Source organism: Coccinella septempunctata, chromosome 2 (assembly GCF_907165205.1).
Source record: "Coccinella septempunctata chromosome 2, icCocSept1.1, whole genome shotgun sequence".
Taxonomy (NCBI): domain Eukaryota; kingdom Metazoa; phylum Arthropoda; class Insecta; order Coleoptera; family Coccinellidae; genus Coccinella; species Coccinella septempunctata.
Genome location: NC_058190.1, coordinates 35947256 through 35961085, shown reverse-complemented (window position 1 = coordinate 35961085; position 13830 = coordinate 35947256). Strand labels below are relative to the sequence as shown.

General features: G+C 33.2%; 1 protein-coding gene across 1 annotated transcript in view; it reads right to left on the bottom strand.

Annotated features, from left to right (window-relative positions):
• The window catches only part of LOC123308296 (RNA-binding protein fusilli), a 98137-nt gene that overhangs the window by 16573 nt on the left and 67734 nt on the right, over nucleotides 1-13830 (bottom strand). Inside the window, exon 6 of the mRNA XM_044890898.1 lies at nucleotides 1459-1569. Coding sequence (XP_044746833.1) covers nucleotides 1459-1569 — 111 coding nt within the window. The remainder of the gene's footprint in view (nucleotides 1-1458; nucleotides 1570-13830) is intronic.

Below are 13830 nucleotides of genomic sequence, written 5' to 3'. Positions count from 1 at the left end.
ATTTGAGTATGATATCACTACTTTCAACACAAATAATATTTACCTTCATCCTGCATTAAACCGTCAGAGCTATCAGCTTCCAAGTTATGCGTTTGAAAGTGACGTTCGAAGAACTTCTTTATATGACTTCTTACAAATGATTTTCGTTTATATATTCAGAAAGTTGATGATAAAATTTATTGATTCAAATTTGAATGTACGTGTGTCTGAAACTATTTAATTGATTTGTATGAAATTCATCAGGTTCAATAAATACCATCTCAAATAATTTTTTTAAAGAACTATTTTATCGAAGTGGATGAATGTTTATATTTTGTGCTTAGGCTTTTTCAGTTGCATGGATAGTTGATAGTTTTGAAACACACACATAAAATGTTTTCTGTCGCATAGTATCAATTTGGTAAGCTATCAATTTTTATGTGTATTTTGTAGGTACTTTTTTACAAAAAAATTCAATTATTCTACAATTCAAAGAATTCTTATACAGAAAGCTCAGACTGCCCAGATGTTAAATATACTAGCCTCAAACTCAAGAGTTATCAGCATGCCTACAAAGTCGAGAAGCAGCATAATATTTGGTTACAGAAGATCAATAATTTATGTATAAATTCACCCATAGAACTGAATTCTCTGAATATAACCAAGAAAAGTTTTGAACTGAAAAAATACTCGATTTCAGAGAAAATGAAGCAGCATTCAAAATTGATGCAACTATTTTCTAAATTCTTCGATTGAACGAAGAACAAAAAAAGTGCGAAATTCAAAATATATTCGGTCATTGCAAAGACTTATACATAGATGTAATCGACCTATGGGTCAATGTTTATTCCCAATATCAACATCAACCAGAATACCGAAACTCAAGATTTTACTGAATGTGGGTTGAATACTGAATGATAGTATTACCAACAAAATTTCCATTTTTTACAGCCGCCCGAGATACCAATAATTCTCGAAGGGAGTAAACAGAGTGAGCAAAAAGTAACTCACCAAATTAATATCTGCGCTTCTTGCTTGGCTACTTTTTTGTGAAAAAATGCTGTACAATTAAATTGCATTTCAAATTATGAAGTTAATCATATTTAATAGTGGAGTTTGCTATGCACCCTCTACGCGGAGTGGGGGGGGTAGTTGAATTTATTGTTGGAAATGGAAAGTGTTCTTTAAACTCCGACCACCAACTTTGATTACCTTTGTGATAAATTCAAGAAACGTAGGAACCAATGAATTTTGTGCGTGCATCAAAGAGTTATCGAAATTATAAAGAATAATGGCAAAACACTGATGTTTTCCAATGTTCGAATTTGAGAAAAGCCCTCAAACTGCAATATTCCTAATGAAATTATTGCACTTAGTATTGGGTTTATTCAAAGCGATGAATTTTCCACTTCCAAGTACCTACTACATTTAAAGTGAAACAGAAAATATATTTTTAGGTTTTTGAATCATTTTACTCACTTGGCCACATTAAGTCCTCTGAAAAACTTGGCAATATCCTGGTCGCTGCTTTGCCAAGGTAGTCCTCTAGCTCTCACCACACAGTTGCTGTCAATCTCATCGTCTTTCGAACTGCAAAGAAAAATCACGATAAACTCAATTGCTCACACTTTGGCATGCGTTCCTAGTCATTTCCCCGGTGTTCACTACACAAATCCCTGTGCAGTCATACGAGCCACTTATCATCGAAATGAATTTCTTTATAACACGGTAAAAATACAGGTGTCCCGGTGAAAAAACTATTACCTTATCGTGCGTTTTGAATTGACACAATGGGTCTATGGTAGATAAGTTTCAATGGGGTCTGCATGAAAGATATCGAAAATGGGTTTCTCATCGATGACGTACTATGCTACAATTTCCTGTGTTCCTCAGACACTGCGTTTTCAGTCATCTGCGTAATGCAACGAAGGTACAAAGAAATAAGCTTCACCTCATTTGGGATGATTTACTAACGGTTGATTGTTCACGATAAGACTCTGGAAAGCACGAATGAGGAATCCATCATAGCTAAACTAGATGTTCATAGCAATTATAATTTTATCATGAAGACATGCAGATATTCCAAAACTCAAAAACATCTATCGTATCTACCTCTACGTCAACGAAATATCGAAATTAAATCTATGGATGTCCATCCAAAATTTTCTTTATAAATCAATTGCTTCAGATACCCTAATAATAATACGAGATTTTTCAGAATTCTACCTTCAACAATGATTCAGAAAACACACGTACAGATTAAAGCAATCGTTCAACATTCATTTCTCAATTACCTTGAGAACTCCAAGAAAGACACACTTCAACCAACTGAATATTTTTCTTCAGTTTAAGTTGAACACAGAACTAGAAAAATACATAAATTTTAAATGAAATTAATGAAGTAAGAAATAGAGGTGGCATATACTTGCATTCTTTTAAATATCGAAATAAATCAAGAACTCATGAACGAAATCACCTTCACCTAGAAAGCAATCCAGAAAGTCTGAAATATGCGATAAAATAACAATGACGGCTCAACAACACCAAACAACTTAATCACTCACAAATTAGCCTTACGAATCATCCAAAAGGGGCAGTTCAGATTTTAGAAATCGTCAGTATACTACTCTCACAAAGCACAGAAGGGGCAAAACACGTTCTCAAAAACTCTATAAAACTTCATGGACATATTTATTGTCCTGTAGACTTGTTATTGTTATTTGAACCAGCATTTCCGCTCTCTCTTCAGATTTATGAATCTCCTTCAATTCATTGGAATTATATCTTCTATTCGTAACTTGTAAAAAACTTTTGATTTTCAAATACAGACCTGATTTTGTGCAATATTGTGAGTATTGATAGACCAGGTCATGTTTTTTTGTATGATTTTTCATTTGCACGACTTTGATCAACTTTCAGTGAATTCGTCCATGAAGATTTCATGATTTTCATGTGAGTATATTTTGGTGCCTTTTTCGATTTGTTTGGTCACTGTTTTTTTTTGTTTTTTAAATATTGTCTTCACTTCAACAGATTTTTGTAGTTTCAATTGTTTTGACTTCTTTCCTCTTTTGTCTTTGTTTTTTAGGTTGTTGTATTTCATTCAGTTTTATACTTTTGTCATTTTATATTTGGCTTTGTTACTGTTTTTCCAGGAGTCTTTTCTCGTTTTTTCAGCTTCACTTTCGAGATTTTTCTCCTGAAGATGAGCTGTTAATTGCTCGAAACATGTTGAGGATATATTAAAAATCACCTAAGTAATCTGAAATAGTGTTTTATTTACCTTTACTACAATAATTTCTATGATGCTAACTCAAAATTGATGAAAATTAAATCTGGCATTCTACTCCCAATTTGTGAGTTTCTAGGGAGGAAATATCTGGACCTACTCAACCGATTTTGAAAATTCTTGCACCAGTAGAATGTTACATTATTCCTGAGTGACGAAGGTTGTACTCGATAGTGATTGATGTTATTTTTCAATATGAAATAATCTTCTATAAACGTGAACAGTGTTCGTTAGTTTTTTTTTTGGAACCACATGTCGGATGTCGGTGAGCTTTTCACTTTAGTGTTGGGTGTTGCTAGAACAGTTGAACGATAAGTGAAAGTTACGGATATTACAATAGTTTCCACTTTCGTAGAAAAGATGGCAGCACTTAACGAACGTCCTTTTTCAATATCACCAGGATACGAATTGTAGCCAATGGCGAGACTCTTCGAGAAATTTCTTCATGTGGAAATTCTTAGGAGAGATAATTGCACCACGGAAAGTTAATAACATGAATGAATATTTGTTCTTCAATGAAAAAAAAATTCCGTTTGACGAATAAAAAATGTTTGAGCTTCTGAGGTGACGAACTGATTGAATTGAATTAGGTATAATGAAAACGCCATATAAATTAGATGGCATATGTCTAACTCTAGAGGATAAACCATTATAATCAATTTTTAATTCAATCCAGAATAATGTTAACTTTGAACTTGAAGAGGGCTTTTGAATGGCGCAGAACGAATTAATATGAAAATGAACGAACCCCTTATCAGCGCCATTTATTCCTGATGGAAATTGCTTCTCCAGACATAGTTTTTTTTTAGAATATTTTCTGAGATATGGCATGTTGAAGAAATTAAAATTTAGGTAAGAAATAAAATTGATGCGGTACCGCATTTTCACGTGATGACGAAGTATACCAGTATGAAATGAAGAGATAAGCAAAAAAACATTAAAAAATTGAGCCATTCTTTTCTTTGCATCTTCAACACTATAACCAAAACTTCTGATCAGGTCCGATTTTTTCCCAAAAAATTAATCAATTCAAAATTAACTAAAAAATACACGATAAGTGTGGTTTTCTAAAACACTGAATTGTTTAATTATTCGATAAATTCTATGTATACTGAATGTTTCTAAGGATCGTTAGAATAGATAGGACAGAGTTTTAATATATCTGAAAAAGTTTTTCGTAGTTCTTTTGTATATTAATTCATGTCGCCTCTCAGTCTCGCCTGAGATAAATTTCACACATTTCACAACATCTTGTATCGATTATTGTCGCAATTCTTGGCGATGAAATGCCCTTAAGGGTTGATTCGATTTGGTGGCTGATGGTTGACGAAATAAACAAAATCCGGATATTCCCGATCATGCTTGCAGTCAAAAGCGAAGGTGTCTACACCACGGAATCGCGGGATTGACAACAATGTAAAAACCTCGGTAAACTCTATCGAAATTCCGAAAACAATGAAGAGAATTCGGCTTATCCGTCAACGGGCACGACGACCTTGAACTTCTTGTTCTCCTCACGGAAAAAATTGGGAACGACGTAAAATATGCAACAGGTATTTTATTACCTCCACAAATCTCTCGGTCGCGGGTTTAATGTCTCTCAATTCTTATCGCAGTCGCGGACCAGCAAACGGTGGCAATAAAATAAGTACATAAACCTATTCTACCCGAAAGCAGTACGGGAAACTGACTTTTTTTGCACGAATTTCGAATAGCAACTGTTGATCGTGAAGAATTATCGATGAAAATTTCAGGGATATGGGTCTTGGAATGTTTTTTTTCAGGAGACAACATCCAGTATATACAGGTGTTCCAGAAACCGACGTCAATCTGGCACATGGTGATAGCTCAATTCATTTCTGACCAGAGTATTAAAATTTGGTTCTTGAGGAAGTGTCTTGGTTTTCGAGATATTGACAGTTTTGTGGAAAAATTTGAGAAAAAAAAAAGTGCGATTAAATTTTTTTTTCTGAGCACTACATAGTAACCTTGGGATAATCTTTGATCGTGTTGAATAGGCTGATTCATCCTTAATATTCGATTGGAAAAAAAACGACAAAACATCAACATTTGTAGCCGTGGTACTGAAAGCCATCAATGAGGTGATGATTTCGACGAATTTCACAAAACTGTCGATATCTCGAAAATCAAGACACTTTAACTAGAGCCAAATTTTGATATTCTGGTCAGAAAAGAATTGAGCTATCACCATGTGCTGGACTGACGTCGGTTTCCGGGACACTCTGTATAATATAATATGGGTGCTACAATAATCACATAAGTAAAAGAGTTCAATGAATTCCTTTAGCTTTAGAACCACGTCTACAATAGGTTGGTATAGCCTGGTATGGCGGATGGCAATGCCAAATTACTTTCGAAATACAAAACTGTCCACCCTCAATAACTCAACAACGAATCAAAATTAGTGAAAACACTCAGACAGGTCGATTTTTTATGACAGGGGGGACATGATCTGCATTTTCTGAAACTTTTTAGGGTTTTCACTCCCAATCTCTGGAACAAAATCAATTCAAAAATTGAAATAGATAACCGATTTGCTCCTGCGTAAATTCTTGCACTAATTTGTCAGGAGCAAATATAGTTAGTCGAAAAAAAATTAATGTCAAATAAAAGCTACAATTCAGAAGATTTTTGAAAATGGATTCTCGTCTGATGAAGGAGTCTGATATAGACACCGAAACGTCACTATACATAATTATATTTTCGAAGTCCTTTTTTTCAGTTCATTGTTAGGCAACAATTTTTTCTTTCTCTACTTGATTTGCTCCTGACAAATAGTGCAAAAATTTACGCAGGAGCAATTCGGTTATTTCAATTTCTGAATTGATTTTGTTCCAGAGATTGGGAGTGAAAACCCTAAAAAGTTTCAGAAAATGTATGCATGGTTTCAAATTTGTATGAACCTGCAGTTTGTGTTCCTATTAAGTTAATATTCACAAAGTTTCAGGGTGTTTCTTAATAAATTATTGTATCGACAAAACTAAATAAAACTGAGATGTTCTAATTGATCGTATAATTTCTATTGAACGAAAAATATAACCACCATAAGATTGCATGCAGCGATGAAACCGTCATTTTTGCTTTGTCTTAAAACAAAAGATAGTCAGGGTTTTATCGCTGCATTCATTTTGAGTTATTGTTCGAAGAAATAATAATTTTATTCCAGACTTATGCCCAACCCTTTATTATTCATGAATTGTTTGAGAGTTGTAGTCCTATACAGGGTGAGTCTTTGACTCGTACAAATATTTTTTCACAGATTCCAGAGGTCAAAAGAAACACTTTTTTTCTTTACCATTTTTTCCGAATCGGCTCGGTTTGAAAGTTACAGGATGAAGAACCATAAAAAAATAGTTCTATCTCACAAACGGTTTTATAGAATGAAATGAATTCCGGAATATAATTTTTCATTTATTTAATGAATCTTTTGCGAACACAAGATATAACCTACGTGTTCTAGGTTTCTCATCATGAGAAAATTCAAAGAAACTAAGTTGGACGCTATTTAATGAATATTTGAACATTTTGTGAAATGAAAGTATTCCTCATATTTTCTTGTATAATGAGCCGTTTTCGAGTAATTTGATGTTCAAAAATTAAAAAGCTGAATAAAACTCTGTTTATAAGATCCACAAATATCTAGCGTCACAGATTTAGCTAGTTATTCTGAAGGTAATTTCGTTTTTTTAGGGTTGACACAGCTCATTATGAAAACTTAAAATGGCTATTTGTTTTTATCAGGGTCGAATCAGAAAAACTGGTATAGAAAAAAAGTGATTCTTTTGACCTCAAAAATCTATTGTTGAAATATTTGTTCGAAACTTTTCCGAACTGAGTTTGCAATATTTTGACATATGTCACATGCCAACGAAATAACCATATTGCTTTTGTCATTTCTACTATTCTACTTGATGAACGGCAACAGTAGCGGAAACGCTACTGTTTCAGTCAAAAATTAAAACAGGTTTCAAGAGGAAATGAGCTATTGGAACACCCCTCTTCAACATTAGGGGCAGTGGGTTGAAGCTCAGAACACGGTGGAAAAAACCACTTTTTCCACTGCTTATAGCAGAAATGGTTTGAAAACACTGAAAGTTTACTTTTTCATTTTTCCACCGTGTTACATATGTCATAAACAAAATATTTGTTCTTTCTATAAAGGACTCAAAGTGTTCTTCAAAAATAAATGAACTGGTATTGTTGAATTCAACAAAGTTGAATTCTTCGATAGAAGCATACATATTCCTCTATCTATTTGTGGCTTATTTGGAATGTAAATATAAGATAAAAAAATATTATATCGCTTCAAAGTCATTGTCGAAACGACATAGTGAAACTGATTATGTTTTAGGACTGTTCATTAGTTTTACTAGACTCAATTATTTCAGATATATTTGTACGATACGTCATGGAAGTTCACATACAGACAACGAAAAAAAAAAGAAATATAATGTGGATAGATGACTTTGTACATAACCCTAAAGAAAATCCTTTCACGTGTCAAGTCAGATGATCTTGATGCCCAGTTTATATTACTGGTTCTTGGTTCTTGTAATAACTCGCCTATATGAAAACATTAATCAAGTTAGTTTTTATGGGCAAACATGGAATCTACCCTTTCAAACCACATATCTTCATTCTATCCAAAATAATTCAGTCTCTATAGGAGAACCTTTCACACTAACAATAGGCAATTATTTTTTTATAGAATGTGGCTGAAATTTTTGCGGCACCTATGTTGTATTCTATATTGAAGTAGGTACTAAATTTGTAAGATCTTTTTGATCGTTAGAAGGAACAAGGGACGGTATTACTATTTATTTAATTCACACGAGCAATTTATACGACATGAATCGTTGATTCGAATAAAATCAATAAAACTGTAAAAAGATTTTCAACTTCTTCACTGGCTTCCCGATTCCTATCTGTATATGTAGACCTGATTTCACTTTTGAAATATGGAAAATATCTTGAGTAGTATGGAATTATTAAGATGAAAATTCCTCCTTGGTAATCAAAACATTATTTACTTCTCTAATTCGGTCTTAAATCTATTTAACAACCTCACTCTGTTTACGGTATAATCAGATAAGAGTTGCATCTAATCAATATTTATTCAGGAACAGGAAACCATAACTATTGATCAATTCATTGAACAGGTACTTGGTGATAGCGCCTTTGAGATCGCGTAGTTGAAGTTAATAGTTCTAGGTGTGTACCTTCATTTTTAAATCATATCGCTCAATTTTATTTTGAACCAGTTCCAATTTAATTTACCGCTGCGTCTATGACTAAACGGCTAACGGGAACAAATCAGTTTTCGTAGCAAGATATGGATGATATGTTTTCAGGAAATTATCCAGTTTATACAGTATGGATACAAGAGGGGCAGAGAAGTAGAAAAATTACTGTGAAATATCGTTCGAAAAGGTCAGTTCTGTTCTAGAGGGAGGAACCATGTGAAATAAAAATAAAAATTATTCCCAACGCTAGGAAATTTTAATAGTGAGAGTCTTTTATTGAATGAAAAAAATATGAACCTTCCATTCTTTTCCCAAAAGTGATGATTAATGAGTAAGTTGAGAACCTAATTCGAACTTTTAACGGTAGTTACATTTTGAACTCATTCGTTTATAGAAAAATATTATGAAAATTTTTATTTAATGAAATCGCTGCTGTGATAGAAGTTATATAATATTTTTTAGAAGCATTTTTTTAAACAATGTTGCCTAGGGTAAAATATCGAAATAATATTAATTGTTTGAGAGCATGCACTAGATCAGATTCTTTCATCAGATAATGAATTGAAAATCCTGTTCTCTTGAATTATTTTTGTCAAAACTGTAAATTATAATTATGACTTCTGAATTCTAACGAAGGAACGTTTCCTACACAGAATTACTTTTATTTTACCCTCTGCGAGAAGTGGAGACTAGTTTTACAAATTTCCCCTCTAAATTTTTACCCAGAAATGGATAGATTCCTGGCAAAAAAGTTAGGGTTGCCATTTAAAAAATATATAATTGGCCTGTAACTTCAGATTCGTCAAATAGAAAAAATGTACCAGATATTGTTCGACACATACCATCTCTATTTGACCTGAAGTAACAGAACAGGGGAGATTATTTTACTTCGAAGGATCTCTATCTTGAAAGAAGAACTGATTTGTCCAAGAAATATTGGGAAATACAGTTTCCCCACTCTAAAAGTACTCCGACGTCTTTACTATCAGGATTATCTTCTAAGATTTCCCGTTCTATTTTATATTCCAAGATCACCTGCTACTATTTTCCGTTCTCTTCGATAAATTGTAGACCGACTTCCTAATTTCTACCTTGATACTGAAAAATTACCAATAAATAAGCAGATAACTCCACGAAGCAAATGAAGAAATGCCATAATGAGTCTAATTTAGGGAATCAGTGTAACCATGATTTGACATATTAATATTTAATGATTTTTTCATCCAATGGAGATTCACATCGTGAGATGCAAACTTGAGTGACATTCTCTGGAAATCCATTTTTCATTTGGATATTTTATTGAAGTGCCAAGTGATTAAACTCTGTTATCTAAAATTAAGGTTTTATTTTCGAGTGTACACGATGATGGCTATGAAATTATATTCAAGTGGAGTATTTACAAAAGAGGTACTTTTTTCGGAAAACTCTGAGGGTAGTCTTATTCTATTTCGATCCACAGATGCTGTAAGTCATCTTTGTCAGATTATGACTTGCAAGAATATCTAGGTGTGTATAGTGTAGAAATTTCCACCCTCATACTATTTTTAATTATGTGTTCAAACACAACAAATCGCCCTATCGAGTGATTGAGAAGTAGAAATGAACTGGAAAAGGAAAAATTTTTGAACTACAGGTATGTACCTACTTCAATATCCTTTGTTCCACGACGATTATGACAAACGTAGCCGAGGTAAGAGGATACTTGTAGAGCTGTAACACAGGAAATGTGTACCTACTAGAAATTTTTGACAACATTTGAAGAATGCATTCACGGATACAAACGACAATTTAAATATCTTCTTTAATATTTAAAATTTTTTTATTACGTTTTCTTATGAAATATGAAATATTATCATAATAATTTTCAGTTTCAGACGTTCGTCCTATTCGTAGTGAAACGAAGAATATTGAAGTTCTTACATTAATCATTTCAGACCATAAGTGTGATAGTTTGTTGAAATCGTCTAATCTGAAGAAAAATGGATATGCCGAAATGTACCATTAATAATTTTGAATCCGGAGGTCACGTGACTGACAACAAGAAGCTCATCAAGTAACAAAATTTCAAAAACCGCTTCACCAATTGCTTCACTTTATAACCCCAAAATTACAATTCCCTACTACTCTCGGATTCCGAGATATACACATTGATATATTCATGTGTTCAACCAACAATATTCCTCCAATTTTTATAATAGTTGTATCAGTTCAAATGTCAAATTTCACCCATCACACCTTTTGGTTTATTCTTTAAAAAAATAAATAACAGGTATGAAAGTTAGTTTCATAATCAAATTTGAAGTAGCTACATTAGGTTTTAAAGCGTCTTTTAGTGCTACCAAAGGTGAAACTAGGAAAGCTTCAAAATGAAGGAGGTGAGGGAATTATACCACGTGACTTCTCAGATGGGGTTGAAGGGAACTTACTTTTTTTTTCCCTTTACACAGTACAGGGATGGAATTTAATAATGTAACTAGTTGATGTTTAGAGAATGTGCAAATTTTCACTGATGGAAGAAAAATTAATAGGTATACTATATACATACAAGAAGAGAATGGAGAATTTCAATTTCGAAGATTTTCTCTGCTGGATTTACTGTTCATTTTTATGTGATTATTTTTGGTGGAAAGTTCTTGAATTTGATGAAAATTTCGAAGAAGGAGAAAATTATTATCTTATCGTTTCCAAATGTAGGATGGTTAACTTTGCCCAATGAACTTCATTTTTCATTAAATATCCTTGATAACCACATATCAATAGCAGGTCTGTTGCAGAAGAAAAATGTCATTTAGATTTGAATGGGGTGTAATTCCCTCGCTGTTATCATTTTCATCCTTCCTAGACGTCACAGGAAATTAAAATTTTATGCAATATATTTATTTTGTATCGTGTGGTTGAGTAATCCATTTTTTGATATTTTGTTTCTGTCTTCGCGGTTTATAAAGCTTCCCAGATCATGAAACTTTCTGTAAAATTTTTCTTGAATTTCTTGGCAGGTTAACCTTCTATGATAAACGCAGCCTTCTGTCTCCTATTTTTATCAAATCGATAATTACGTTGTCTACCCTCTGAAATTTTTGTGACACAGTGATGACAATAAAATCAATGAATTAGACTTTTTTTTACGAGAATGCAAATGCATAATTATTATTTGAATGTATGATACAAACACTGATTTTTTTAAGAATGAAGAAAAATAAGTAATTTGAAATGTATAAAACAGAAACAACAAAATACAACAGAAAAGTTGGAATATTTTTGGGGTTATGAATATTCATGATTCCACACCATGACTGTGTAGGTAGTCAAATAACTATAGCCATTGAGCAATTGAGTATTAACCCCCACTACAGGGGGTTGGATACTTACAGCTATAGGGCAGTCATGACAATGAATAACGTCTGCCTATACCCACTGACTGAAATTTTCAACTCATAATGGCTCAAATCAACTCTCATATACCTATTGGTAATTGCCTTTATTCAATACTTTATCATGAATAAGCAAGTAGGACAAAAATGGCCCTCAAAAACCCAAATGTTTTTGCTGAAGGTCGTTTTTCGACCTTCTTCGCTTTTCGTAGTTTCGCAATCCGAAAAAAAAACAAATAAGATTCTTCTCAAGACATAAACTACGGCCTCCCGCAAAAACCAAGCGAATTCCATCAGCTCAAAGCCGCTCTCAGACTTATCGCTCGCCCGAGGCTCCAATTTTTTTTTTATAGTACTGGGTGAAGCCGTCTTACAGTTATTACATGGTAGGGATACCGTTAACCAGAAGAATTAACATATTATGTATTTGGCCTGTATCGTGAGCCGATAGTTGCGGCATTCGGTTTGTTGTTCCGAACCGTGGAGGGCTATTAAATTTTTGACAGGATGATGGAAAGGATTGCTAACGTGGGACGTCTAATTGGTGAATTGTTGTAGCGATGTATGGTAAGATAATGGAGTTGAGTGATATGATCTTGGTTGAATTTCGGGTTTGGTGAGGAGGAAATTGCTAGTGACCCATGCATGTTAAACCACCAGTCGTCTATAGAGACGTACTTTAGAAGGCTGTGGTTGAACTCAAATGGCGATGTTTCAACCACTCAGAACTGTAGAATGGCTGTTGATATGTATAGACTGCAATGGTACGAACGTTAACGGTTTGTTCCAATAAGTCGAAGCAACATTATAAAGGGTCAGTCTTTGACTCTACAGATATTTTAACAGTAGATTCTCGAGTTAAAAAAAAACACATTTTTCCCTTACCATTTTATTCGAATCGGCTCGGTTTGAAAGATACAGGGCGTTGAAAAACCATGAAGAATTTATTTTCAGTTCTATCTCACAAACGGTTTCATCGAATGAAATGAATTTCGGAATATAGCTTTTCATTTATTTGATGAATGTTCTTCGAAAGTTTTCTCATTTTTACCTTTAGGTACCATAAAAATACCATAAATTCAAAGAACCCACCTCTTGAAACTGAGTTGAACGCTGTTTGATGAATATTTGAACGTTTTGTAAAATCAAAGTATTCTTCATATTTTCTCGTATAATGTACCGTTTTCGAGAAATCTTATGTTCAAAAATTAGAAAGTCCAATTCGAAAAATAGGGTACTTTGGCTGAATACAACTCTGTTCAAAAGATCTATAGATGTGTAGCATCACAGATTCAGCTAGTTATTCTAAAGTTAATTTTGTTTTTCCAGGGGTGGCACAGCTCATTATGAAAACTTAAAATAGCTACACCTATCTTTGTTGTATCAGGGCCAAATTGGAAAAAATGCTATAAGAAAAAAGTGTTTCTTTTGACTTCAAGAATCCACTGTTAAAATATTTGTACGAGTCAAAGACTCACCTTGCAGGTATACCTACTTGTTTCATTGGTTTTCTCTTCTAAATTTTGTTAGTGGTTTTCCTATTGGTATTTTTATAGGTCTATCAATAATTCTTTTTTTATCAATTAATTTGAAAGTGTTAGTTAAATACTCACGAACTGAACCACTCCACCAGTAAATGTTAAAAATATTGTAATTACTGGATATTCAATGAGAGATCTTCATTATTAATTTATTATTTATTCAATGCCTTTGCAGTTTTTACATGTCTTCACAGATGAAAACTGCTAATTTGACACAAGGCTTTATACATGCCAATATAACAAAGGGCTATTCCGTGTAAACCAGAACTGAAAGAAATTAAATCAAATATTGACACTTGTACCAGTAACTTGTACCTGCCAAAAATATTCGCAAAATTTCAAAAATGAATATTATCTCTTAATAATAATAATAATTTCACCTCACC